The sequence below is a fragment of the Saimiri boliviensis genome, chromosome 14 (assembly GCF_048565385.1).
Source record: "Saimiri boliviensis isolate mSaiBol1 chromosome 14, mSaiBol1.pri, whole genome shotgun sequence".
In the NCBI taxonomy this organism is placed as follows: Eukaryota; Metazoa; Chordata; class Mammalia; order Primates; family Cebidae; genus Saimiri; species Saimiri boliviensis.
This window is the reverse complement of record NC_133462.1, coordinates 20,413,398-20,438,852: the sequence shown is the minus strand read 5'-3', so window position 1 is coordinate 20,438,852 and position 25,455 is coordinate 20,413,398. Positions and strand designations below refer to the sequence as shown.

Sequence of the window (25,455 nt, the reverse complement as noted above, 5' to 3'; positions counted from 1 at the left end):
TGAAATCTAACCTTGTCATCCTCCCACCTGTGGCCCCTTGTTACACAGTGGACAGTTCAATTGCTTGGTCTTTGGATTTACCCAACCAGCAAAACCAGCTTTTCTGAAACTGCTCCCTGGAATGATTTGCCCAGCCAGATTCTTCAGATCGTTCAAGCCATGGGGTCAGCATGGGGCTGGGCGGAGAGTTGCGACTCTGAGCCCCTCAGTTCTATGGCCCGCAGATCGGATCCCGGCCTGAGCCTTCTCAGGGTGGAGTAGAAAGACAGCTGCAGCTACGGAGCAGAGCAGTGGGGCCCCCAGCTTGGACATTGTCCTGGGTGCCCCCCTCCCTGCCCCCCATGCCCTCAGCCTTCCTTGGTCCACTAAAGCCAGCTCCCTGCCCCATTCCCCACCTCTGTCTGAGGGGGATGTGTCAGAAGCTTTGAATGTCATGTTTAAGCCCCACTTTGATATACACCCTCCCACTCAGGAAGGTGCTCCCCAGCCCTGGTGTTTCAGTGGGGTGCCCTGGGGAGCAGGATAGGGCAGTTGCCCCTCCTCCTCCACCAGGCTGTTGAGGTTCCACATATTATTTAAGCTTGCGCCTAGGAAAGCTCGCTAGGACCATCTCGGTGTTTCCAGAGGGAGCATTTGCCCTGAGGCAGGGCTGCCGCCATCTGGGCCCACTCTTCCTCAAGGTTTGGAATAAAGACAGGGTCCAGGAGTCTCGTGGGAGCTGGAAATGATTGATCGCCTTAACATTGATGTGGAAAGGAAGTAGATGGGGCAGTCTATCTAGGTGGACTTGTGACAAGGTCACTTTCTCCCGCACTTCCATACCCCACATAGCTCTTTACACATTTTGAGACAAGTGTCAGTTGCAGAAATTACCAACTGGAATAATTCCCACTTACATGGGGTTCAGGGAGTGGTTAGGGCTGAGTTGGCAGAGGACAGTGAAGCCTAGGCGGCAGGACTGTGGTGAGTCAGGCTGCAGGTGATTGGAGTTATCATGGGGAAACACCTGGCTTATGGGGACCCACAGGAGCCGCCTGACCTGCCGTGGAAGCAGTGTGGGCTCCCCTGAGCAGAGCACATGTGAGCTGAGACCTAAAGAATGAGTGACTGGGGCAAGGCAGAGGTGATGGTCTTGAGGTCAGAGGGGGAGCCTGTTTTCCCCAAGGGAACAACTGGTTGGAATGAGTTCAAGGGGGCTTGTGAGACTACAGAAGCTGGCAGGGGTCAGATCACAGAAGGCTTTGGGAACCATGGAGAGCTCTAGGCAGAGGAAGGACAGGGTCAGATACAGCTTTAGGGAGCTCTGCGTGGCTGTTGTCTGGAGTGGGGAGGCTGAGACCAGGAGGCCAGGGCTGGACCAGAGCAGGGCTGGTGGGGTGCAGGGAGTGGCTAGAAGCTAAGCCCGGGTGTTGGTGATCAGTGGGCTGTGTGTATTTATTTACCAGCAGGGGGCGCTACCGGGCGACAACAGATAAGGGAGGAACAGAGTTCCAGGATAACAGGAGTTTGGGGTTTGTAAGCCCCAGGGCTCACCATGTTTCCAAGGGAGAAGGGACCACACTGATGGGACAGTGGGACTATCAGATTGGGTCAGTGCAGGCGTGCAGGTTTGGGGGAAGATGCAGAGGCCAGTGTAGGTCACCTCGGATACTGGGGGAAGCTCAGGACAGATGTGGGTCTCACTGCAGAGATAACTGAACCCACAGGGGGCTGGGGGGCTGTGATCACAAGGAAGGAGAAGCCCAAGCCCTAGCCAGAGAAAGCCATAAGAAAGAAGAAGAGGCCAGGCGCGGTGACTCATGCCTGTAAACCGAGCACTTTGAGAGGCCGAGATGAGTGGATCATGAAGTCAGGAGTTCCAAGACCAGCCTGGCCAACATGGTGAAACCCCCTTTCTTAGAAATAAAAAGAGAGAAAAGAAAGAGGAAGAGAGGTGAACAGAGGGGACTGGGAAAGGAGCAGCAGAGATGGGAGATGGGGGGATGGGGAGGACAGGTGTCTCCAGCAGTCAGAGGGGTTAACTGGGAGAAGGGTGTGAAGAGGGGACCTCAAGGAGTTGGTCATGAACTGGCCACTGCTGGGACAGGTAGGCTCAGAGGGGAGACACCTGCGGGGGGTAGGGGATGCTTGATGTACAAATGACTTGGGCCCCTTGTGTCCAGGAGCCCCCAGGAGGGAGAAGGGTGCTGAGAATAGAGAAAGTCCAGAGGTGGTAGGGGGGGCCTGTGGTCATGGCCCAGCTTGCCTTTAGATGCCGTGACCCTGGGCAAAGAAATAGGAATCATTTCCCCCAAGGCAGGTTTATTGAGCACCTACTATGTGCCAGGCTGTGTTCTAGGCACTGGAGGTACAGCCCTGAATAAACAGCCCCCATGTGTAGGACTGTGGGAGATAACAGTCACTAAAAAGAGACGCTGAGGACAGTGCCTGGCACTGAATACCGCACAGTCAGCATGAGCTAGTTTTATTACCATCTCGCAGGACACAAGCGTGCCTTTAACGAAGGGCCCCTGGGCAGCCCTCCTGCCTGGACTGGAGTCCTAAGGAGAGACATCCTCCAGGAGCAGCCAGCTGTACTCCCTGACAGAGCCCCACTGCCACCACAGGTGGGGGCTTTCCCAAGGCCAGCTCAGAGGACTGTGCCCAGGTACTGCTGCTCCAGGAAGTGCAAACCTTGAGGATGGGGAAGGGTAGTGGGCAGGGTCTCTCCAAGGTTGGGGTGCCGTGGACTGCAGAAGCATATACTGGTGGGGCTGGGACTCTTGGTAGCTCAGATGTCTTGGTGGCTGTCCAGAGGGTCCCAGGAGCCCTGCCCCCACCTGCCATGGCAGTTGCAGGGATGCTTGAAGGCAGTCGTCCCTCTAATAGTAGAGTTCTTGGTCCCACCAGCCTTGGAGAGAGAGGGAACAAGGAGACTCAGTGCTGGGAGTGCCACTTAGGCAGAGCCAGGGGCTCAGGGGTCATGGATCAGTGGTGGTTGCTGTGGAGGGTCAAGGGCTTGGAGGCCACGTGTTGAGGATCAAAGGTGGGTGCAGCTGCTTGAAAACATTTCAGTGCCCCGCCCCCAGGCCCCCAGTCTCCACACTCACTTCCTGGGCAACAGCGAACTCCAAGCTTCCGGATCTCGTCATAGACGAAGATGAGGATGCCATAGGGCAGGGGGACCAGCCACCACTGGAACCTGAAGGCACATGGCAAGGTGAAGGCCATCCCAGGCCTGTGTCCCGCAGCCCCCTCCCTCTGCTCGCCGCTCACAGCCTCTCACCGAATGGGCATGAAGTTGAAGATGTTGGGCATGCCGGGGCAGTAGCACAGGAAGCAGCCGATGCAGACCTGGAACACGATGGCGATCACCAGGATCTTATTCCTGTGGGGGCGGGGTGGCAGGAGGGGACAGGCCATTAGGATCTGGGAACCTGATGGAAATTAGTATACTGTGGGTCAAAGTAGGTCTGATGTCAGCAGCAGCAGGGAGGTGTTCTACACACTGAACACTGGAGTGGCCCGGGCCTCTCAGCACCACCCCTTCAGTGAAATGAGGGGCCGAGGGGGGAGCTATTGGTCAGTTACAAAAATGTTAGGGCATGTCAGCATCTGGCATCAGCACCCACTGGTGTTTGCCGGTTGTTCCAAACCACAGTCAGAATCTGATGGGAGTTGGGACCAGGGACTGGAGAGCAGGAGTGGGGCCAGCCACGGACACCTGAAGAAGCCCTGCTGGAAGGCAGAGAGGCGGCGTGTCTTGCGGATGAGCACGTCGGCAATCTGGCACACCTCGATGCTGATGAAGAACACGGTGTAGCAGGTGTACTGCTGGTACAGGCGCTGCCCGAACGTCTGCAGGCCAGGGACAAACGGAAGCAGCCTGAGTGCCTGTGGACAGCCTCTGCAGCCCCCGGGGCATAGGGTCTGGGGGCTGCGAACCCCTCAATACTCGCTCTGCCTTGCATCAGAGGTTCATGGGTGGGGGCAAGGAGAGAGGCAGGGTCTGCCAGGTTTGCAGGACCCCAGGCTTGTGGAGCCAGGAAACCTCAGCCTTGCAGAGCTTTGATGACAGGGCTGAGAAAACAGTAGGCTGGGCTGGACTGCTTTCATAGTGAAAGTGGGGAGGCACCCAATAGGAAGGGCCTGGGAAAGGGGAATTGAAATCCTGAGATGGGATTTGCAGAGTCCAGTGACTCCAGGGGCCAGATGGATGGCAAAAATAAGTGAGGAAGGCCGGGCGCGGTGGCTCAAGCCTGTAATCCCAGCACTTTGGGAGGCTGAGGCGGGTGGATCACGAGGTCGAGAGATCGAGACCATCCTGGTCAACATGGTGAAACCCCGCCTCTACTAAAAATACAAAAAACTAGCTGGGCATGGTGGCGCGTGCCTGTAATCCCAGCTACTCAGGAGGCTGAGACAGGAGAATTGCCTGAGCCCAGGAGGCGGAGGTTGCGGTGAGCCGAGGTCGCGCCATTGCACTCCAGCCTGGGTAACAAGAGCGAAACTCCGTCTCAAAAAAAAAATAATAATAATAAGTGAGGAAGGCACGGAGGGCCTTGGGGGAACAGAGGGTACGTGCCCCATTTGAAGGGGGCAGCCACTATGCAGTCCATTTCTTCAACCCAGCTAATTCTTTTTTTTTTTTTAAGATGGAGTCTCACTCTGTCACCCAGGCTGGAGTGCAGTGGCACAACCTCAGCTCACTGCAACCTCCGCATCTCGGGCTCAGGGGATTCTCCTGCCTTAGCCTCGCAAGTAGCTGGAATTACAGGCATGTGCCACCATGCATGGCAATACAACCCCTTCTAATACCAGCTAACTGCAGGGATCGCCAACTGCTCCAGGTACCAAGTGTTGCACGTGCATTAGCTCATTTAATCCTCCAAATAACCCTAGGAGGTAAATCAGTGGTGCTGGAACTTGAACATGCAAGAGAATCCCAGCAAGGGCTCCCAGAGGGCTGGGATTGGGCCTGAGAATTTTGCCTTTCAAACAAGTTCCCAGGTGATGCTGATGTGGCTGGTCTGGAAACAAACAGAACCACTGAGGTAGACACTGGTCTTCTCTCCACTTGGCAGGTGAGAAAACAGACACAGAGAGGGAAAGCAGCCTGCGCAGGGTTACACAGCTTGTGAGGAGCTCTACCAGACTGTGAGTCCAGGAAGTCTGGCTTCAATGTCTATTTTAACCATCCGTAAATGTTTCGGAAATATCCTGGTCTGTGTGTAACTCCACAGATGAACTAAACACCTTTGCTAGCCAGATCTAGCCTCACTGTGCTCCAGACCTTCATTAAAATGGGCCACATGTGCAAATACCCTGTGGGAGTGATACTAGAGGGAAAAGTAGCAGGATAGGGGCCTGATTCCACCTTCGAGATGAGCATTAGTGTCAGGGCAGGGACACGCATGTGCAGTTGCGATCATCAGAAGCAAGAGTTTGTAGCTGTAGTTGGTGGGAAAGGCCCTTTCCCCCAGAACTGGCAGGGAGTCCGGGTGTCCAGGATGCTTCAGCTGAACCCAGTCCCACGGGGAGGAACGAGCGGGCCGCACACAAGGCAAGTGGCCCTGGGAAGGAGAGAGCCCAGAGATGGGATAGGTGGGGCGGGGCTCACCCACTCCTGGCCGTAGCTGTCCTGCAGGTCTTGCAGGTGGTGGTCCTCCCATTGCGGCCGCAGCCCCACGCACAGCAGTGGGAACCAGCCCTCCTGGGCCATGGCCGTGAAGTAGTCCGTGAAGCCAGCAAAGGACTGAATGGCACCTGGAGAGAGGCAAGGGGACACAGAGAGACAGAGATGGACACAGAGACAAGGACACAGGAAGAAGGGCACATGGAGAGACAGGGATGCAGGAACAGTGACAGAGACACAGAGCAGCAGAGACAGAAGCAGGGACGGAGAGAAAAAAAAAAAAAGACACATCCAGGACCCAAAAAGACAAATAGGCCATGACTCAGAGACAGGGTCATGGAGAACAAGGTCAGAGACAGCAGGGACACAGGCGGACCAGAGAGACCATCACAGACAGACAGGGACACGGAGGGCAATGGAGACCCAGGACCAAATGCAGACACTGAGGTCCAGAAACAGCCAGAGCCCAAGGCAGGGCTTGGAGCAGGCGAGCAGCCCAGCACAGAGCCCCTCAGGCTCCCCAGTCCATGGGCACCCACCAATCTGGAAGTAGGAGTAGGCAGCCAGGGGCTCATTGACCAATCTGTCGCGCTTCGGGTTGCGTGGACGCAGGTGCATGATGTCACTCTCGGCCTTTTCGTACGCCAGGGACACAGATGGGAACTGGCCAGGAGTGGAAGGAGCTGGGACTGAGGGTTTGCCTGGGCCCCCTGTCCCCTCTACTCTGGGTCCCCCTTCCCCCTCTTGTGGGCAGGAACAGGACTGAGGTTAGGAGGTAGGACCTGCAGGGACAGCACAGCCACACCAGCCTGGACAGCCTGGGCGTTGGCATCTTGGTGTCTATCTTCATAAAACATCTGCTTTTTGGCCAGGCGCGGTGGCTCATGCCTGTAATCTCAGCACTTTGGGAGGCCGAGGCAGGAGAATCACCTCAGGTCAGGAGTTCAAGACCAGCCTGGCCAACATGGCGAAACCGCGTTTTTACTCAAAGTACAAAAATTAGCCGGGCTCGATAGCGGGTGCCTGTAATCCCAGCTGCTCAAGAGGCTGAGGCAGGAGAATTGCTTGAACCCAGGAGGCGGATCTGGCTGCCTTCATGGCTGTATCTGTTGCTTTTTTCCATCTGTGTCCTGTGGGGTCTGTCTGAGGGTGTTTATTTGTCCGTGTCTGTTTAGGGTCATGTGTCTGTGATTCAAGTCTGGCTAGATACCTGTTCTGTTTACATCTCTGAGTACCTGTATCTGAGTCCCTGTGTGTGCATGGGTCAGCCCACACCGACCTGAGTGTGTGCATGGCTGTAGGTCTGTCCACGTAGGCCTGTCTACCTGCCTACCACTCGTGTGTACTGCACTGACTGTCTTTGCACACACAGGTTCTCTCTGGGACTCTGTGCCCAAGAGTGTCTGTGGCGGTCTGTATCCCTCCTGTCCATCCGCGGGCATGTGTCTCTGGACACTCTGTGGGTGGGGCCCTGGGCTGTGGACTCACGATATCAGTGCAGAGCTCGATGAAGAGGATGGTGATGCACCCGAGGGGCAGGGGCACGCTAACGGTGATGTAGATGAGGTAGGGCGTCAGCTCTGGGATGTTCTTGGTCAATGTGTAGGCGATGGACTTCTTCAGGTTGTCGAAGATCAGTCGGCCTGTGGGATAGGGAGGGCACCTCAGCCTCCTCACCGCCCTCTCTCTCCTGTGCCCACACTCCTGCCCCCTCCTTGGCCTGGCACGGACCCTGCTCCACGCCTGTCACAATGGAGGCGAAGTTGTCATCCAGCAGGATCATGTCGGCTGCATTTTTGGCAGCATCTGAGCCAGCGATGCCCATGGCTACTCCGATGTCTGCCTTCTTCAGGGCTGGGGAGTCATTCACACCATCCCCCGTGACGGCCACAATTGCACCCTGCAGGCAGTGGGTGCAGGTAGGTGGGCAGGTGGTCAGTGAGAGGCCGGCCCAGGACCAGCCCTGCCTGTCTGCCTGCCTGCCCGCCCTCATCAGCAGGGCTCACCAGCCGCTGGCAGCTCTCCACGATTACCAGCTTCTGCTGGGGGCTGGTGCGTGCAAACACCATCTCAGGGTGGGTGCGCAGGGCCTCAACCAGCTCCGACGGGTCCATGTCCTTCAGCTGCATGCCATTGATCACACAGGCACGGGCGTCCCTGGGGAGGAGATGGAAGAACCTCCCTGGGACCTCAGTCTGTGCCATGTGTGCGGAGAACCACAGGGAGGCCTGGGGGGCTTACTTGCGATTAACCTGGTCCACAGGCACACGGAGGCGGGCAGCGATATCCTCCACTGTCTCACTGCCTTCCGAGATGATGCCCACACTGGCTGCAATGGCCTTGGCGGTGATGGGATGGTCACCTGTCACCATGATCACCTGTAGGAGGAACCAGCAGATCCCTGACCCCTTCAGATCAGCCCCATCTCCCTGTCCTCCCTGGGAGACATCTGCTGATACACATGTTCATTTACTTGACCAAGTGTGACCACCTGCTACATGCCTGGGATATAGCAGAGACAAAAGAGATGAAAATCCCTGTCCTTGAGGAGCTAGCATTCCAGTGGCGGTGACAGAAAATAATGAATTATATAGTATGTTAGAAGGTAGAAAACACATATTAAGCTTGGTGGCGGCAATGGTGACTCGATTTTAAGTGTGACCAGGGAAGGGCTCATTGACAAGGTGACATCTGAGCAGATGCTTGAAAGAGGTGAGAGAATTGGCCACATGGAAAGCTGGGGGAAGAGTGTTCCTGGCAGAGGGAACAGCAGGTGCAAAGGCCCAGAGGTGAGGACAGGCCTGAACTGTTGGAGGACCAGCAGGAAGGACAGCATTACCACAGAGGAATGAACAAGGAAACAGGGCTAAGGAACAAGCTTAGAAAGGCCCAGATCTAACAGGGCCTTAGAGACACAGGAAGGGCTTGGGCATTGCCTGCCACTTCTCTCCCCTAGACCATGGGTCACAGTGAGGTCCCTGACTAAGACTGGGCAAGTAAGCCCAGACCTGGCCAATCAGGGTATTCCATCTTCCAGCCACAGTGACTGGCTCAGAGATGAATGTGTGACCCAATCTGGCACTAGTGCAAAAGAGATACTTTTTTTCTGTGAGTTGGCTAAACAGGTGGGAGTTAAGTTCAAGCTGCTGGAGCAGGGGTGTGCGTGTCCCTAAGTGGAGGGAGTGCTTGCAAATAAAGCCAGCAGAGAGAAGAGCAGAGCTGAGACATGGAGAAAGGCAAATTCCTAATGACACTGAGCTCCTGGATCCAGCTATACCTGAAGCTTAATTCCCCAGAATTTTTCAGTATCATAAACCAACGTATTTTGGTACAAGCCAGTTTCAGGTGGGTTTATCATGGGGTTCCTCATCCACAAATGCTGCTGCCATCCTCTGCCCTCACCCCACCTGTTCCTCCCCACAGTGGCATACCCGGATGCCTGCTGTGCGACACTTGAGCACAGCATCAGGGACAGTGGCCCGGGGTGGGTCAATCATGGATACAAGTCCGGCAAAGCAGAGGCCACTAGATGGGAAGTTCATGGCCTCCACGTCAAAGGCATAGCCAGGCGGGTAGTCCTTCTCATTCAGGTAGAGCTGGCAGAAGCCTGATCAGAAACAGGGAAGTCAGGGAGGAGCCCTGGGCAGACCCTTCCTTAGCAGGACCAGGAAATGAGTAAAATAACCAGGCCCCTTGCAGCAAATACCTATGGATACCTGACCCTGTGCTGACCCCTTCACTTGCATTATCTGAGTCTACCCTCACAACCACCCTGTGAGGCCCATCCTCATCTTACAGATGAAGAAACTGAGGCTCAGAGAGGGGACATTTCTTACCAGAGGTCACACAGCAAGTAAAAACCCAGAATTAGACCACGGATCTGCTTTCTAGGGTAGAGGCAGGGAAGTTTAAGGTGTCAGGACAAAAATTGGGAGAGGTCAGGATTAGGATAAAAAGTCCAGGTGAGAACAGACAGGGGTCAGGACTAGTACAGGGAAAGTCAGGGGTGAGGCTGTGGACTGCGACAGATCAGCTGGCAGCCAGGGATGAGGACCGTCAGGGCTGTGCGGGGAGGGGTGGGCAAAGTGCGCTAGCTCCTCCTCGCACCTGGAGCCTCCTCCCCTGCTCAGGGGTCTCACCGAGCACGCGTTCACCCAGGCCTCCCAGGCTGAGGTAGGCGGTCTGGAAGGCCTCACGCCACTGCTCATCCAGAGGCAGCTCCTGGCCCTTGATGAGGATGGAGCTGCAGCGCTCCAGCACGCGCTCGGGGGCGCCCTTCATCACCAGCAAGTGTCGCGTGTCCCGCGGGTCCTCCAGCGTGTGGATGGACAGCTATGGGCGTGGAGGGGCGATGCTGTGGGCGGGGGCAAGGGCGGGGCTGAGGAGAGAGGCGGGCCCGAGAGCGCGGGGTTGGGGCCTGAGAGCTGCGGAGACGGGTGAAGGTGGAAGACGGGGACCTTGCAGGGTGGGTACTAGATACAGGGTGAGCGTTAAGGCAGGACTAGGCACAGATTTGGGGTCCTAGGTGCAAGGAATGAACATAATTATGGTGCGGAGTTGGGCTGGGGCAGGATTTGGAGAGCCAGATGCTCCCCATGCACAGTCTTGCCCAGAGACTGTGGGCGGGGCTGGGTGGTGGGCGGGGCCGTAGGCAAAGCGGGAGATGAGGTTGGGGTTTGGCTGCGGAAAGGAGACTGGGGGTGCCTGATATGGGTGGGGCCTGGGGCGGGACCCTGCCGTGGGCGGGGCCGGCTGCGCACCTGGAACTTGTTGGTGGAGTTGAAGGGGATCTCGCAGACTTTTGGAAAGCGGTCGCGGTAGCCCATGGCGTTGCCCAGCGTCAGCTCTGAGAACTTGAGCAGCGCCGTCTCCGACGCGTCTCCGATCACGATGCGCTGGGAGCGGGGACCGCTGTCAGGGACGAACCTGGCTGCACCAGGCTCCCAGTATTCCCTGGAGGTCCCGCGGCTCTCACCTTGGGCACCGGCACTGCATCCTGGCCGGACTTGAAGGCGGCGCGGTTGCACAGGGTGAGCACCCGGCACAGCGCCCGCCACGTCTCCGAGGACTGGTCAAACGTCTGCCCTGCAGACCAGGCGTCCAGGCTGGGTCCCGCACCGCGGCTCTCCCGGACCAGAACAGAGACCCCACCTCCTAGGCTCAAGTAGGGGGACCCTCCCCAGACCTGCGTGGGATTGGAGTACACCCAACCCTGAGGGACCCAACCCCTGGATGAGCCTTCCCTCTAGACCCAGTAGCGAGTCTCCTTTGAGACCTGGAGCCGAGCCGCGCCCCCATCATACAAAGCCCTCCCTACCACCCCAGCCCCCTTCAGGTCTCCACCATGCAGCATCCAGCAGATCCTGCCTTGGTGCCTGTGCCCTCCCTTCCCCACACCTGACTGGTCTTCCGTGGTGTCAGCTGTGTGGATGTGGTTGTCAAACCACAGATGGGACACGGTCATGCGGTTCTGAGTGAGCGTCCCTGTCTTGTCGGAGCAGATCACTGAGGTGGAGCCCAATGTCTCCACCGCCTCCAGGTTCTTGACCACGCAGTTCTTACTGGCCAGGCGCTTGGCTGTCAGGGAGAGGCAGACCTGGGGAAGGGGTGAGCACCATAGGTTGGGGACCACCCTTGCTTCCAGCCCTCTTCCCAGGCTCATAGCACCGGGAAGGCTTTACCCTAGCTGCGGGGCTGCATGTGCAACTTGCTTCTGCAAAAAGCAGGCGTTATCTTGCCCCCCAGCTTTTGTTCAGCCTGTGCTTTGTTCGGGACTCCTTCCCCAGTCTGCCCAGATACTGGGTCCTAGCCAAGGTGCTGAAAATTCTCATCACACAACTGAAATGAGAAAAGGAACCTTCCCCGCTACTCCTTCGTGGCTAGTCTGGGGCTGGGTGCTGATTGTGGAAGGCTGGGTGACATGCTGGCTGCTTGCACAGGACCTCAGCCTCCTCTGGTCAAGGACCCTGCCAGCCTCGGCATCTCTGTGCCCTTGATGTAAGGCACAGCACATGGCCCAGGGTTGCCTCAGGAAGCACTTGCTGAATGGGTGGTTGATGGGAAGATGGGAGGGTTGACAGGAGTGGAGTGGACGGATAGACAGGCAGGGACGTGATGGGGAAGCATGGAGGAAAGAGCAGATGGCTTAGCAGGCTCCTCAGCTCCCTGCACCCCCGCCTGCCCCCACTCACTGTGACGGTGGCCAGCAGGCCCTCAGGCACATAGGCCACCACAATGGCCATGAAGAAGACCATCGCCCGCAGGAAGGTGTAGCCGATGCACATGGCCACGATAAAAAATGTGGCACCAAAGAGTATGGCCAGGCCTGCGATGATGTCCACAAAATGCTCAATCTCGATAGCAATGGGTGTCTTCTCATTTTCCACCCCGGACGCTAGCGACGCGATGCGCCCAATGATGGTGCGGTCACCTGTGTTCACCACCAGGCCCTGCGCAGTGCCTGCAGGGGGCCAAAGGGTGACTCAGCGATGGGGGGGCAGTGGGGTGTGCGCTGCTCTGTGAGCTGAAGGAAAGCCAGTCACCACCAGCAGAGGGTGTGACCTGGGGAGAGGGTAATGACGGTGGGAGACAGAGAGGCAGCACATCCCGGGGAAGTGGCAGTCACGCGGGGAAGGCAACGAAGCAGAAGCTCCCTGTTCTAGAAGGTGGCAGGAGAGGGGCCAGCGGAAGCGGTGGTTACTGGGCAGGCAGGTGGGGGCTTCACAGACCCTCAAGACACATGGTGGAGAAGAAGGCGATGTTGCGGGTCTCCAGGGGGCTCTCGTGTGTGCACTCGGGTGAGCGGGTCTGCGGCTCAGACTCCCCCGTCAGTGAGGAGTTGTCCACCTTGCAGCCCTGGGCCGCCAGGATGCGGATGTCAGCGGGCACTCTGTCCCCGCCTTTCATCTCCACCAGGTCACCCACCACCAGCTGGTCAGCGTTGATCTGGAACTTGTCTCCATCTCGGATGACAGTGGCTTGCTGCGGGGCAAGAGTTTAGGTAGATGGGGGGAGTGGGGGGATGGGAGTTGCTGCGTGTGGGGAGGTAGAGGGTGGGGAGAATTGGGGACCCATGGGGAGAGATGGAGGCCACGGATGAGGGGCAGGTTGGGCCTGATGGGAGGAGGCTGCAGGAGCCTCTTGGAGAGGTTAGGGGTCTCTGGGATCTGGAGTGACTGGGTGCTGAGGAACCTACCTGTGGTACAAGGTTCTTGAAGCTGGCGATGATGTTGGTGCTCTTGAATTCCTGGTAGTAGCCAAAGCAGCCGGTGACGACAACTACAGCGATGAGAGCAATTGCCAGATACAGCTGGGGACGGGGACAGGGCCGGGGTTATTTGGAGGGGCTGGAAGCTGCCTGCCTGAGACCACCCCCCGCCCCCGCTCCCTGGTGCCCTGGTGTTCTTGGGGTCACCTCCACAGTTTTCCCCACCTACCAGGAAACCCCATGCACCATTCCCTGTGGCCTGTGGCCCCCTCCCCATGTCCCTCATACCCCACACTCGCCTGCCCTGTCTTCTCAGTGTCTTGTGTTCCTCTGTATATTTCACATCCTCTGGCCCTTGTTGGAATAGATGCTGGAAATAGATGCTCAGTGCCACAAAGAAAAATTAGCACTGAGGCAAAGGATCGTAAGTACCCTTCCTGCAGTCCAGGAAGTAAAAATTGTATTGCTGAAAGATCCTTTGTTTCAGTGCTAATTTTTCTTTGCGGCACCGAGCATCTACTTCCAGCATCTATTTCCAACACCCTGAATCCTCAGTCTTCCAAGTTCCCATATCTGTGACTTGTACCCCAAGTCACTGTGTGCCTTGGTCTGACACGTTCCCTTCTCCTGTATCCCCAAGCCTTGCATTCCCCGTGTCCACTGTCCCACGCCCCCTGCTGTCCCCGTGGCCTGTATTCCCCATGTCTCCAGTTTCACATCCTGGGCTTTCCATAATCTGCAGCCACCCTCTGTGTCCCCTCATTCCTGCGTCCTCACATCCCCGTCCCTGTGTGTCCTGCAGACTTTGTGCATAATGGTCTGTGTCCTCTGGGGCCGTGGCCCCCATGTTCCAGCTCCCTGATCACTGTGTTCTGTTTCTCCCATGTCTGCATATCTCTGAGTCCCCATCCTGTGTCCGGTGGCTGTGACTTTTCGAGCCTCTGTCTGATGTCATTTGTCCCTGAGTCCCCATGTCCCTTGCCCTGACCTCTGACATGTGTCCAGTGTCCATGGCCCTGCATCTCCATTTCCTCTCTGTCTCTGTGCTTCTATGTCTCATGTTTTGTGTCTCTCCATGTGCTGTCTGGAGGCTTGTGTCCCTGCCCTGGTTTCCCATGTCTGAGTCCCAGGGTCCCAGGTTCCCCACACCCCAGTCTGTCCTGTGTCTGCGTGTCCTGTTTCCCAAGTCTCGTCCGTCTCTCTCTCTCTCTCTCTCTCTCTCTCGACAGTCTTACTGTGCTGCCCAGCATAGTATGCAGTGGCATGGTCTTGCCTTACTGCAACCTCCACCTCCTGGGTTCAAATGATCCTCCTGCCTCAGCCTCCCGAGTAGCGGTGCCCGCCACCATGCCTGGCTAATTTTTGCATTTTTAGTACAGATGGCATTTCACCATGTTGGCCAGGCTGGTCTGGAACTCCTGACCTGGTGATCCATCCGCCTCAGTTTCCCAAAGTGCTGGGATTACAGGCATAGCCACCGAGCCCAGCCTCCAAGTCCCATCTCTTAGGTATCACATTGCCATACTCTTTATACCCCCACCCATGCCCCCATACCTGAGACTCACCCCAGTGTCCCTGCATCCTGTGTCCTTGCGTCGGCCCCATCCATATCCCAGTTTCCTCTACCCCCCATGACTCCTGTCTTGAGACTGCCTTTCGTGTTTCTGTACCCCCATCCTCTGCCCCTCTTGTCCTGAGTCCCATGCTCAGTGTCCTCCGTCCCTAGGTCCCCGTGTCCCGAGGCTGTCCCCGCATCACCACTCACATTGTCATCGGTGGTGAGGTCCCCCTCGCTGGCCTGGATGGCAAAGGCGATGAGGCAGATGGCGGCGGCCACCCACATGAGGCACTGCAGGCCCCCAGCCAGCTGCCTCGCGAACTTAATATACTCTGGGGTGCCCCGTGGCGGCCGCAGCGCGTTGGGCCCATCCCGCAGCAGCAGCTCGGCAGCCAGGCTGGCAGACAGGCCCTGAGACAGAGGGGCAGGACGAGGTGGTGCTGGGGGCCTTCCTCCGCATGCACACCCTGCGGGAAGCCCCCGCCTCGGTTTCCTTTCCCCAGCTTGGTCTGTCCTGCTCCTTCTCATCTCTCTTTGTCTCTTAATTCCTACCCCACCCCATCTCTACCTCCCTCCTTCACCTCTCCCTTTGTCTCTCTCTCCTCACTCACCTTTTTATGTCTCTCCTGCTGCTCTCTGTATCTGTCTGACTTCTCTGTCTTGCTGTCTGTTTTCATCTACTCCTCTCTCCATCTCTGCGTCTAGCCCTTTCTCTCTAATGCTATCTCCCTCCCTCCCTCTCTCCTCCCTCCTTCTCTCCTTCTCACCTTCCCTCTCTCTCTCCCTCTCTCTCTCTCTGTCTCTCCTCTCTCCCTCCCTCTGTCCATTTCTCCATATCTTCCCCTCTCCCTCTCTCCCTCCATCTCTTCCTCTCTCCCTCTCTCCCTCTCTCTGTCTCCCTCTCTTGCTCCTCTCTCCATCTCCCTTCTTCCGTCTCCCTCTCCCTCCCTCTCTCCCCATCCCCTCTCTGCAGGCTCCTAGTCTCCAGCTCACCTTGGTGGCACTGGTCTGGTATTTCTGTTCCAGCTCCGCCACTGACAGCTGGTGGTCGTTCTGTGTGGTGGGGTGGGGCAGGGTGCTTGCTCTGGGCTCTCCTAGCCCCCCTCCCCACCCACTGCTCGGTTCCCAGCCCACCCCTCAGCTCCCGCCCCTCCCCAGCAGAAGCTCACAATCTCCATCTCCTTCTTCATGTTCTCCAGCTTCTCCTTCCTCTTGCCACCCCCGCCGCCCGCCTTCTTCTTCTTGCTCATCTTGGCAGCCATGTCCCCGCTGGGGCCAGGGCCCAGCTCCACGGAGTAGAGCTCATAGTTCTCCTGGGGATGGACGGGATGGGGGGGAGGCCTCAGATCCCACTGGAACCCCTGTCCCCACCGCACCCCAGACCCCTGGCCCCACTCACGGCCTTCCCCATGGTGCCAGGTGCCTGCACTCTCACCCAACAGAGCCTGGACCTGGACCAGCCCTGATATACCCGAGGAGAGTGGGGGTGGAGCAGAACCGCCCGACGACAGCTGATTACAGGGCTCCTCAAGGTGACCTCCAGGCCTGGGTGCCTCAGGCATTCCCTCCTGGGCTGCACCGCACCCCCCGGCCAGATCCCCCCATGTCAACCTGCCCTGATAACAGGGAGGCCCTGGGACAGCTCCAACAACGAGAAGAGCAAACATAAGGTGCTCATTATGTGTTGGACATTGTGCTGAGGGCTTCTGTGTGCTCACTTATTTAACCTGCCAACAACCCTTTGAGGGGACAAGACCCCTCACCGATGGGGAAACTGAGGCACAGGGGGGTTGAGTCACTCTCCTGTGGCTCTGTCACAGGTTTGGATGTGATGGAGTGAGAACCAGGTCATCCGGCTGCAGAGTGTCCTCTTTCAGTCTAAATAGCACCGGCCTGATCAACTAGAAGAGGAGGGTGCCTCGACACTCTTTTTCGTTGTTTTTTTTTTTTTTTGAGATGGAGTCTCACTGTGTTGCCCAGGTTGGAGTGCAGTGGCACAGTCTCAGCTCACTGCAACCTCTGCCTCCCAGGTTCAAGCGATTCTCCTGCCTCAGCCTCCCAAGTAGCTGGAATTACAGGTATGCATTACCACTCCTGGCTAATTTTTGTACTTTTAGTAGAGACAAGGATTCCCCATGTTGGCCAGGATGGTCTCGAACTCCTGACCTCAGGTGAACCACCCACCTCAGCCTTCCAAAGTGCTCGGATTACAGGCATGAGCCACATCACCCAGCCATGCTTACAGCACTCTCTGTGGTGGCTGAACGTTGACTGAATCCTGAATCCTCACTACGGGCCACGTATGCTCTGTGTGTCACTCAGATGGTTTCCTTATCTCCTAGCAGCAGCCCCGTAAAGCGACGTTCTCTTCTCAGCCCCCATCAAGGACTTTGCAGAAGACTTCAACATCTAAAACCTAGGGACAGGGTTCCAACTCGGGCTTGACCCCAGAGCCTGGCTCTTCTATGGCACCACCAATGGAAAAACCCAAACTTCACCTCAGCAGAGCCCCGTGTGACCTCATGGGTCTTTGCAAAAAAAACCCTGTGCAGGCGACGCTATCATTCCTGTGGTGCAGAGGGGGAAATTGAGACTCAGAGGGACTACGGGAGGGTCCCAGAAGAACTCACACATCCAGCTAGAGCCTTTACAGTCTCAGCCGTTCCTCTGTCCCTACCCCAAATGGGGAAACCAAGGTGCAGTATGTGGAATGGATGTGTCCAAGGGTCTTGGCTTAAGCTTGGTGCTTGATGACGGATGCCAGGAGGCCTGGGGACTCCCGCCTCATCCCTCAGGTAGGGACCTCTGTGGGCAGCAGCGAGGGGCTGGCCCGGTGGAATGGTGGGGACCTTGGTGTGTTATGGGGTGGGCGTGTCTCCAGGAGCAGGTGAGAGTGCGCCTGATAAGATAACTGCCCTTAGGAGAAGGCAATGTCCTTCTCCGCCGGGGCAGGTCACCTGGGAAACAAAGCTGTCGGGCAGCCATAGCCCCTCCCACACCCACAGGCTGGTCATCCTCAGCATGCTAGAAGAAACCCACAAAGAAAGGCAGCGTGGGGCCACAGTCACACTGTCCTTGAAGTGAGTCCACCTGCTCGCCGCGCGTGGGTCAGCTCTTTTTTTTTTTTTTTTTTTTTTTTTTAGGCAGAGTCTCACTCTGTCACGAGGCTGGAGTGCAGTGGCGCATTCTCAGCTCACTGCAACCTCCGACTCCCTGGTTCAAGGGATTCTCCTGCCTCAGCCTCCCGAGTAGCTGGGATTACAGGTGCATGCCACCACACCCAGCTAATTTTTGTATTTTTGGTAGAGACAGAGTTTCACCATGTTGGCCAGGCTGGTCTCAAAGTACTGACCTCAGGTGATCCACCCGCCTCGGCCTCTCAAGTGCTGGGATTATAGGTGTGAGCCACTCCACCCAGCCTTGTGCACAGGTCAGCTTTGAGCTGTGTGTGTCAAATGGCTTGTGTCACCCCTCTGCTTACAATCATCCAAAGACTTCCCTTCCCACTCAGAATAAACCCTGCACTCCTTCCAGCAAGATCTGGCACTGGTCACCTGCCCTGCCTCAGTCGCTACTAGGTTTCCAGGGGCACTGGCCTCTCTGCTGCACTTTGCACAGACCAAGTTCGTTCCTGCCTCAGCACCTTGGCACCTACAGCTCCTTCTGCTGGGCCCCTTCCTGAGAGGTCTGCATTGGCTTTCTCACCTCCCTCAGGTCTCCGCTCAAATGTCGCCTCTTCCGAGAGTCCACTCTGTAATACTGCAGCCCACCGTGTTCTGTTCCTTTTCCCCGCTGTATTCACACCTCTTTCTCCAACCTGATGCTGTCTTTTCTTTTTATTTGTTTGGTGTTTATTATAAGGAGAACTGGGCCAAGTGCCATGGTTCACACCTGTAATCTCAGCACTCTGGAAGGCTGAGGTGGGCAGATCACAAGGTCAGGAGTTTGAGACCAGCCTGGCCAATATGGTGACACCCCATCTCTACTAAAATGGTATAAAAAATTAGCCAGGCATGGTGGAGCACACCTGTTGTCCCAGTTCACTTGGGAGGCTTAGGCAGAAGAATCACTTGAACCTGGGAGGCAGAGGTTGCAGTGACAAGATTGTGCCACTGTACTCCAGCCTGGGCGATAGAATGAGACTCTGTCTCAAAGAACAAACAAACAAACAAACAAACAAAAATTAGCTGGACCCACTGGCTCGCACCTGTCGCCCCAGCTATTTGGGAGGCTGAGGCAAGAGACTCACTTGAACCTGAGAGGTGGAAGTTGCAGTGAGCCAAGTTCATGTCCCTGCACTGGACGTGTCCTTGTATAGGTGTGAGTCACTGCGCCCGCCAGCTTTGTCCATTCTGACCATCCCTGCTGAGCTAGGTTCATGGGTAAATACTTTTACCTACTCCCCTGATTTTGCAGTCTTCAGATACGAGTTCAAACCCAAGTTCTGTGTGTTTGCAAGGAGGGTCTTTGCTTGTGCAATTTGTTATTTCACCGTGTGTCTAAGCAATACTAAGCCCTGTCTCTGGCAGCTGAACACAGAGACCTTTGTCCATAGGCAGGATCTGGATAAGTTAGGAAGTGTTCCAAGTCTCTGGCACCCTGGAGTGCAGCCTGAGGAGACCACACAATACCATTTCAGGTGGATGGACAACCCCTAGCATAACTCAGGGACAAAGAAGCTTCTCACAAGAATGTTGCAAAACGTGACACGATCCACAGCACTGCAAGATCCACCCCTCTTTCTCTGAGCCTGGGGCACACAGAACATTGGAAAGTTCTTTGAGAACAATTAGTGGTCAGACTTGAAAAAAATGTTCTTTTCTTGAGAAAGAAGGGGCAAAGGACAAACTATTAAATGGATGGTGGGCCAGGAGCAGTGGCTTATGCCTCTAATCCCAGCACTGGCAGGCTGAGATGGGCAGATCGCTGGAGGTCAGGAGTTCGAGACCAGCCTGGCCAACTACTAAAATATAAAATTCTAGCCAGGCGCAGTGGCTCACGCCTGTAATCCCAACACTTAGAAGGCCGAGGTGGGTGGATCATGAGGTTAGGAGTTCAAGACCAGCCTCGCCAAGATGGTGAGACCCCATCTCTACTAAAAATACAAAAATTAGCTGGGTGTGGTGGCAGGTGCCTGTAATCCCATCTTCTCAGGAGGCTGAGGCAGAGAATTGCTTGAACCCGGGAGGTAGTTTGCAGTGAGCCGAGATTCTGCCATTCTGCCATTGTGTTCCAGCCTGGGCAACAGAGTAAGACTCTGTCTCAAAAAAAAAAAAAAAAAAAAAAAAAAAAAAAAAAATATATATATATATATATATATATATATATATATATATATATATATATACTAAAACAAAACTTCACTGAGTGCATTGGCGGGCACCTGTAGTCCCAGCTACTCAGGAGGCTGAGGCAGGGGAATCACTTAAACCCAGGAGGCAGAGGTTACAGTGAGCCAAGATTGTACCATTGCACTCCAGTCTGGGCGACAGAACGAAACTCTCAAAAAAAAAAAAAAAAATGTAAATGGTGAACATTATGTGGGTTTGAAGGGGAATTTGAACAATAGTCTCCTGGAACTGTGGCCATACACACTGTTAGGGATCCAGCGCCCTGTAAACTTTGATGGGATCAGACCCCTGGCCGTCCCTCCTCCTCCCCATCTTCCACTTTTCCCTTTCATGCTTTGGGGTCCTGCCCACCAGGCCTTCTGCTTTTCCAAATGATTATTTCAAAACCTCAACACATGCATTTCCTCTGCCTGAGGCGTGCATCCTACCTCTTCCCCATGTTCAACAGCTCCTCACCTTTCCTGTTAAGCACAGACAATCCTTCCTCCAGGAAGCCTTCTCGTACTACCCACCAGGCTGGGTCAGGCACCTCCCTGGGCTTCCACAGACCCCTGAGCCTCCCTGTCACAGCCCCCACCTGTCTACCTGTGCTTTCCTGACGACTCTGACCCCATAATTCCTCCATCACAGCCCCGACCACTCTGGGCTGTCAGGGTTGGTGACATTTCATCTCCCCCTCCAGATCCATGAGGGCAGGACCCAGGCTCTCTCAGTCCCCACTGTGTGCCCTGCATTGCCTGGCCCAGGCTGGCCTCAGGGAGTGTTTGCCAAGTGACAGAAGTCATTGTGACCGTGACTTTTGGTACAGTGTTTTCGTCTCCCTGATAAGATAATGGGTCCAGCAATATCCTTCACCTCCTGAGCAGGTCACCCCGCCCCCTTGACCCTGGGAGGATGAAAAGAAGGGGCTGGGCATGCAGGGTCCTTGCTTCTCCCTCCTCTCCAGCCTCTCCAGGCCAGGCGAAGGGCAGGTGATCAGAATTAGTGGTCAGAACTGAAAAAACTGTCAAGGAGCTGGGGGACCCGTCTGGCTCCCAGCCCAGCTAAGCGGGCAGCCAGGCCCCTGTGTTCCGTTCCTCTCCCATCTTTGTGCAATGCAGACTGGAAAGGTCAGCTGTCCTGCCGTCCTGGGCTGGGTGCAGAGCCCTTCACTTGTTTTTGTTTGTTTGTTTGTTTGTTTGTTTGCTTGCTTGAGATGGAGTCTCACTCTATCACCCAGGCTGGAGCGCAATGGTGTGGTCTCAGCTCACTGCAACATCCCAGGTTGAAGTGATTCCCCCACCCCCAGCTTTCCCCAGTAGCTGGAACTACAGGTGCGTGCCACCACACCTGGCTAGTTTTTGTATTTTTTTATATAGTAAATATTTAATTGGTTCCATCAGCAATTCCAGCAGTTTTCCTGGATGGGAGGTAGAATCAAGCTATGCAAGGGTTCATGATGAGATACGGTGTCACTGAGGAGACCTCCAGAGTCACTGACCCCCTTCCACACACCAGGTGGCCCTGCAGAATGAGGGTTGGGCTGACAGAATGTCAAGTAGGGTAGAGGTAACGTAGGGTGAGGGAACAGGCCCTGGCCTGCACATTTGCCTGCAGGAAGGAGGGAGGACAGGAGAGACTTTCTGCATAAGAGTGGAACTACACTTTTAACTTCTCAGCCCCAATATGTAAGGGGAAACAGCCAAGCCACTCTCCTTCTAGTATTAGGAACCTCTCTTCAAGTGGTCTTCTGTCATCTCTGTTCTATCTTCCCAATTCTCTATTCCACATTCCAAATTCTGCAGCCGAAGCCCAAGTTCTGAATTCCAAGTTCTACCTTCTGAGTTCCCGTGACGTGTCTGTCTCCTCCCCCAAATCCTTCCTGGCTTCCATCCCTGTCCCCAGCCTCTCTGGGTGGAATGTCTGGATCTCCTCCTGACCATGCTGATGAGGTGTTTTTTGTTGTTTTGTTTTGTTTTTGGCGGTTCCAGGCTTCTGTCCAGCAGGAGGGACTTGGCTCAGACTGTCTAGCGAGTGGGTGGTCCAGTGGAGACCAGGGAATTCCTGAGGGCCTGGCCTGGCCTCCTCTCTTCCCACCCCACCTGTAGCCACTGGTCATGCTACGTTTTGTGCAAGCTAAATGGAAGATAATTGGGGACTGGTAGCCTTGAGATGAGGAGTCTTAGGAGAAGATATAAGAAGGCCTAAAAGATCGCTATCTTTCATCCAGGGAAATTAGAAACTACTTCTAGCAGGGGGAAGGAGGCAGGCAGGGAAGGTGGAAAGGGCGTGGGAAGAGCTGTAAATCCTCAGAACTTGTCTTCCTTCAGTTCCCCCTTGTCTGAGCTGAGCAGTGCCCCTCAGAGTCCTCCCAGAGCCAAGACAAAACCAAGACAGCAGGACCAGGAGCACTACTGTCTTGGGTTGCCCTGAGGGAGAAGGGGACAGAGGAGGAGGTGGAGGCAGCATCACTGGAGAGGTGAAATCTTCAAGGGGATCATGATCCGAGACTCCATGTGTCGCACCAGGGGGACCGTATAGTAGACATTTTCATCCCAGCCTCTTCCTTCAGGCAGCGTTTCTAGTCTCCTCTCGAGACTGCAGGTCTCTATAGGCCCAGAGACGGGCACCACGTAGAGCCCTTCTATCTGTGAGAAGAAACCGCCCACTGCCTCCGGGTTCTCCTGCCGGTATTGATGGCCCAGTCGTTCCCAGACTCAATCATGGTTCCCAGCTTGAGCCTGTATGTCCTCAGCTCATAGATGTTGGGACCCACTCTGGGCTGTGGCTCTTTCCAGAAGCTGAACTTGAGGAGCAACTGGTTTCTCCTGGACAGCAGCACCTGGCTCCGCTCCCTTCGGAACTTCGGTACTCCTTATTCTTTTTGAGCTTGTTCATGCAGTCCATGAGGGCTGCGTAGCCACCTGAGAATCGCCACAGGTGCACTGCCTGGTCCTGCTCCCCATACCACGTGTTCGCATTCCCCACAAGTGAGCAGGGGTAGTCCTTGTCCAGGTGCAGCTTGGGCAGCACAGCCGCCGTTAGGCTGTTGTAGGCATCCAGGTATTCGTGCTTTACACTGTGAAACGATCTTGTAGAGGTTGCTGGTTTCCTTCTTGGACAGCAGGGTGGAGTGGGCATCCTTCGGGGATCCACCTTGTGAGCAAAGAGGTACCGAAACCAGGTGCCTCCATTGTCCTTGGAATAGAAACGCGCAGCTGCCGCACCGCCACCGTGCCGCTACCACACCGCCATGCTGCCACGCCGCCACAGAGATGCTGCATGGCCGCGGAGCCATGTTGGAGCCGCAAAGGTTGCCTCATTTTTGTATTTTTAATAGAGATAGGGGTTTCACTACGTTAGCCAGGGTGGCCTCGAACTCTTTTTTGTTGAGACGGAGTCTTGCTCTGTCTCCAGGCTGGAGTACAGTGGCGTGATCTCAGCTCACTACAACCTCCGCTTCTCAGGCTCAAGCGATTCTCCTGCTTTAGCCTCCCAGGTAGCTGGGATTGCAGGTGCACACCACCACACCTAATTTTTGTATTTTTAGTAGAGACAGGGTTTCTCCATATTGGTCAGGCTGGTCTTGAACTCCTGACCTCTGGTGATCCGCCCACCTCAGCTTTCCAAGTGCTAGGATTATAGGTGTAAGCCACTGTGCCCAGCCCTTAAAAAAAAAAAAAAAAATAAGGTCTCACTCTGTCACCCACGCTGGAGTTCAATGGTGTAATCATGGCTCACTGCAGCCTCAAATTCCTGGGCTCAAGCAGTCCTCCCACTTCAGTCTCCCGAGTAGCTGGGACTACAAGCATGCACCACTACACCCGGCTAATATATATATATATATATATTTTTTTTAAGACAGGGTCTTGCTATGTTGCCCAGGCTGGTCTCAGCTGGTCTCAAAAGATCCTCCCACCTCCGGCTCCCAAAGTGCTGGGATTGCCCCATCAACAGGAAGTACAGGGAATACTCAACCCACAATAATGTTAGTCTTTGTTGTGGGAAAAGAACCCTGCAATGTCCCCGCTGGACCCTATAATGCCCTTGCTGGCCCTATAACACCCTCAAAGTACCCTGTTAGCTTCTCTTTTTTTTCATTTTTTGAGACCGAGTCTCACTCTGTCACCCAGGCTGGAGTGCAGTAGTGCAATATCAGCTCACAGCAACCTCCACCTCCCAGGTTGGGATCCTCCCATCTTAGCCTCTCGAGTAGCTGGGATTACAGGTGTGTACCAGCCACTATGCCCAGCTAATTTTTGTATTTGTAGTATAGACAGGGTTCCACCATGTTGTCTAGGCAGGTCTCAAACTCCTGACCTCAAGTGATCCACCTGCCTTGGTCTCCCAAAGTGCTGGGATTACACATGTGAGCCACTGTGCCCAGCCAATTATAATGTAAATTTTATGGAGGCAAATACCTCATCTGTCTGGAACAGCGCTAAACTACTAAGGCTTAAAACAGTGCCTCTCGCTATTACCCAGTAAATGTTCATCAAATATGTGAAAGTCCCATGGAACCTGGCAAGGTGGACACACGATGTGAACATGTTGGCACACATACATGCACACAGCAGATGAATCAGAAAATGGAAACTTCCTCATAAACTTTACTGCTCTTAAAAATACTGATGGAGGGGAGACTTCCCCCAGCACAGGCAGTTGCTGATGTCCTAGTTCAAATGCTCCAGGAGCAACAGCCCATTACTCACTGGGGCTTTCATATTTTGTGTTTCAAGCTTCTGATTACAGTGGAGCAAATGATCACAATGCAGCCTACCAGGATGCTGGAGATGCTGAAGCCCAAAGCCAGCCTGGAATTTATCCGTGCTTTTCTCTGATTCCCAAGGAAATTGGCTTCCCGGGTCTGTGGGAGTAAAGGCAAACTGGTGTGGATGTTTCCAAAATGTGGAAGTGGAGGGGAATCCCTGGGGAGAGGCAAAGAGGGCAAGATCAGGATGGTGGCATAAGGGAGGTCAGGGCAGGTTCAGTCCCCCAGGAGAAAAAGGAAGAAACCAGGGAGCCAGGATAAGGGAGTAGATCTGGGTGGCCCTGGATAGGGGCAAGGGCAAGCAGATGATGAAGAGGGAGGAGGCAAATCCCCGAGAAACACGAGGAGGTCCCTGCGGTGGGAAAGACAAGGCAGATCTGGGGACAAAGAGAGTTTGTAGTAGCTGGGTGGTGCCCACCTTGAGGGAGAACACCAGAGCGGGGATTGCCAGCAGGATGCAGAAGAAGAAGGATATGATGGCGAGCAGCAGATAATCTCTTTCTGGAGGATGCAAGGGCATCAGGACAACTGGCTGCATCGGGGCGAGCGGCTGCATGGGGATGAAAGGCTGCCCAGGGATGAGCGGCGGCATCGGGGTGAGCGGCTGCTTCAGGTTGGCCTGCTGCATTGGGGTGACCGGGGACTTCAAGTCCCTGGGGCTTGTCACAGTAGCCATGGGCCTTGGCCTGAGGAAGAGATGCTGGGTAAGTAGAATCTGCAGACAGGGGTCATGGGGTCCGGGAAGGGGACATCTGAGTCCCCAAGCAATTGGGACCACCCAAACCAACCCCCCTGGCTAGAAAAGTACAAAAAGCTGACACTGCCCCAAGCCAGGGGACAGTGCCCCAAGCCAGAACCCACCACAGCCCCGTGCTCCCGTAGAGTAGCCTTGCTGGCTCCGGAACACCCATGCAGCCCTCCTCTAGCCTCTTACAGTCCCCTCCCTGCCTCCCTCTGTCTGTTCCACTTTCCTCT

The 25,455-nt window shown here is 55.4% G+C and overlaps 1 protein-coding gene and 1 pseudogene across 2 annotated transcripts; both read right to left on the bottom strand.

Annotated features, from left to right (window-relative positions):
* Positions 1-2,275: 2,275 nt before the first annotated feature.
* ATP4A (ATPase H+/K+ transporting subunit alpha) lies at positions 2,276-15,884 on the bottom strand. 2 transcript variants are annotated; one of them, XM_003937363.3, is made up of 22 exons: positions 15,779-15,884; positions 15,549-15,692; positions 15,373-15,432; positions 14,587-14,790; positions 12,810-12,923; positions 12,343-12,595; positions 11,806-12,074; positions 11,012-11,210; positions 10,590-10,699; positions 10,375-10,509; positions 9,754-9,946; positions 9,046-9,221; positions 7,856-7,992; positions 7,621-7,771; positions 7,346-7,514; positions 7,103-7,257; positions 6,154-6,277; positions 5,600-5,745; positions 3,704-3,837; positions 3,266-3,367; positions 3,090-3,181; positions 2,276-2,890 (listed from the first exon to the last, which is right to left on the bottom strand). In XM_003937363.3, the coding sequence occupies exons 1-22, from the start codon at positions 15,788-15,790 to the stop codon at positions 2,862-2,864; spliced, it is 3,108 nt and encodes a 1,035-aa protein (XP_003937412.1). In that variant the 5' UTR covers positions 15,791-15,884; the 3' UTR covers positions 2,276-2,861. The 2 variants fall into 2 exon arrangements, with proteins under 2 accessions (XP_003937412.1, XP_010346234.2); XM_010347932.3 differs by lacking the exons at positions 15,373-15,432; positions 15,549-15,692; positions 15,779-15,884 and adding an exon at positions 14,991-15,297 and having other exon boundaries at positions 2,435-2,890.
* Positions 15,885-22,156: 6,272 nt separating this feature from the next.
* On the bottom strand, positions 22,157-25,156 carry LOC101032781 (protein NipSnap homolog 1-like; annotated as a pseudogene).
* Between the last annotated feature and the right edge of the window lie 299 nt (positions 25,157-25,455).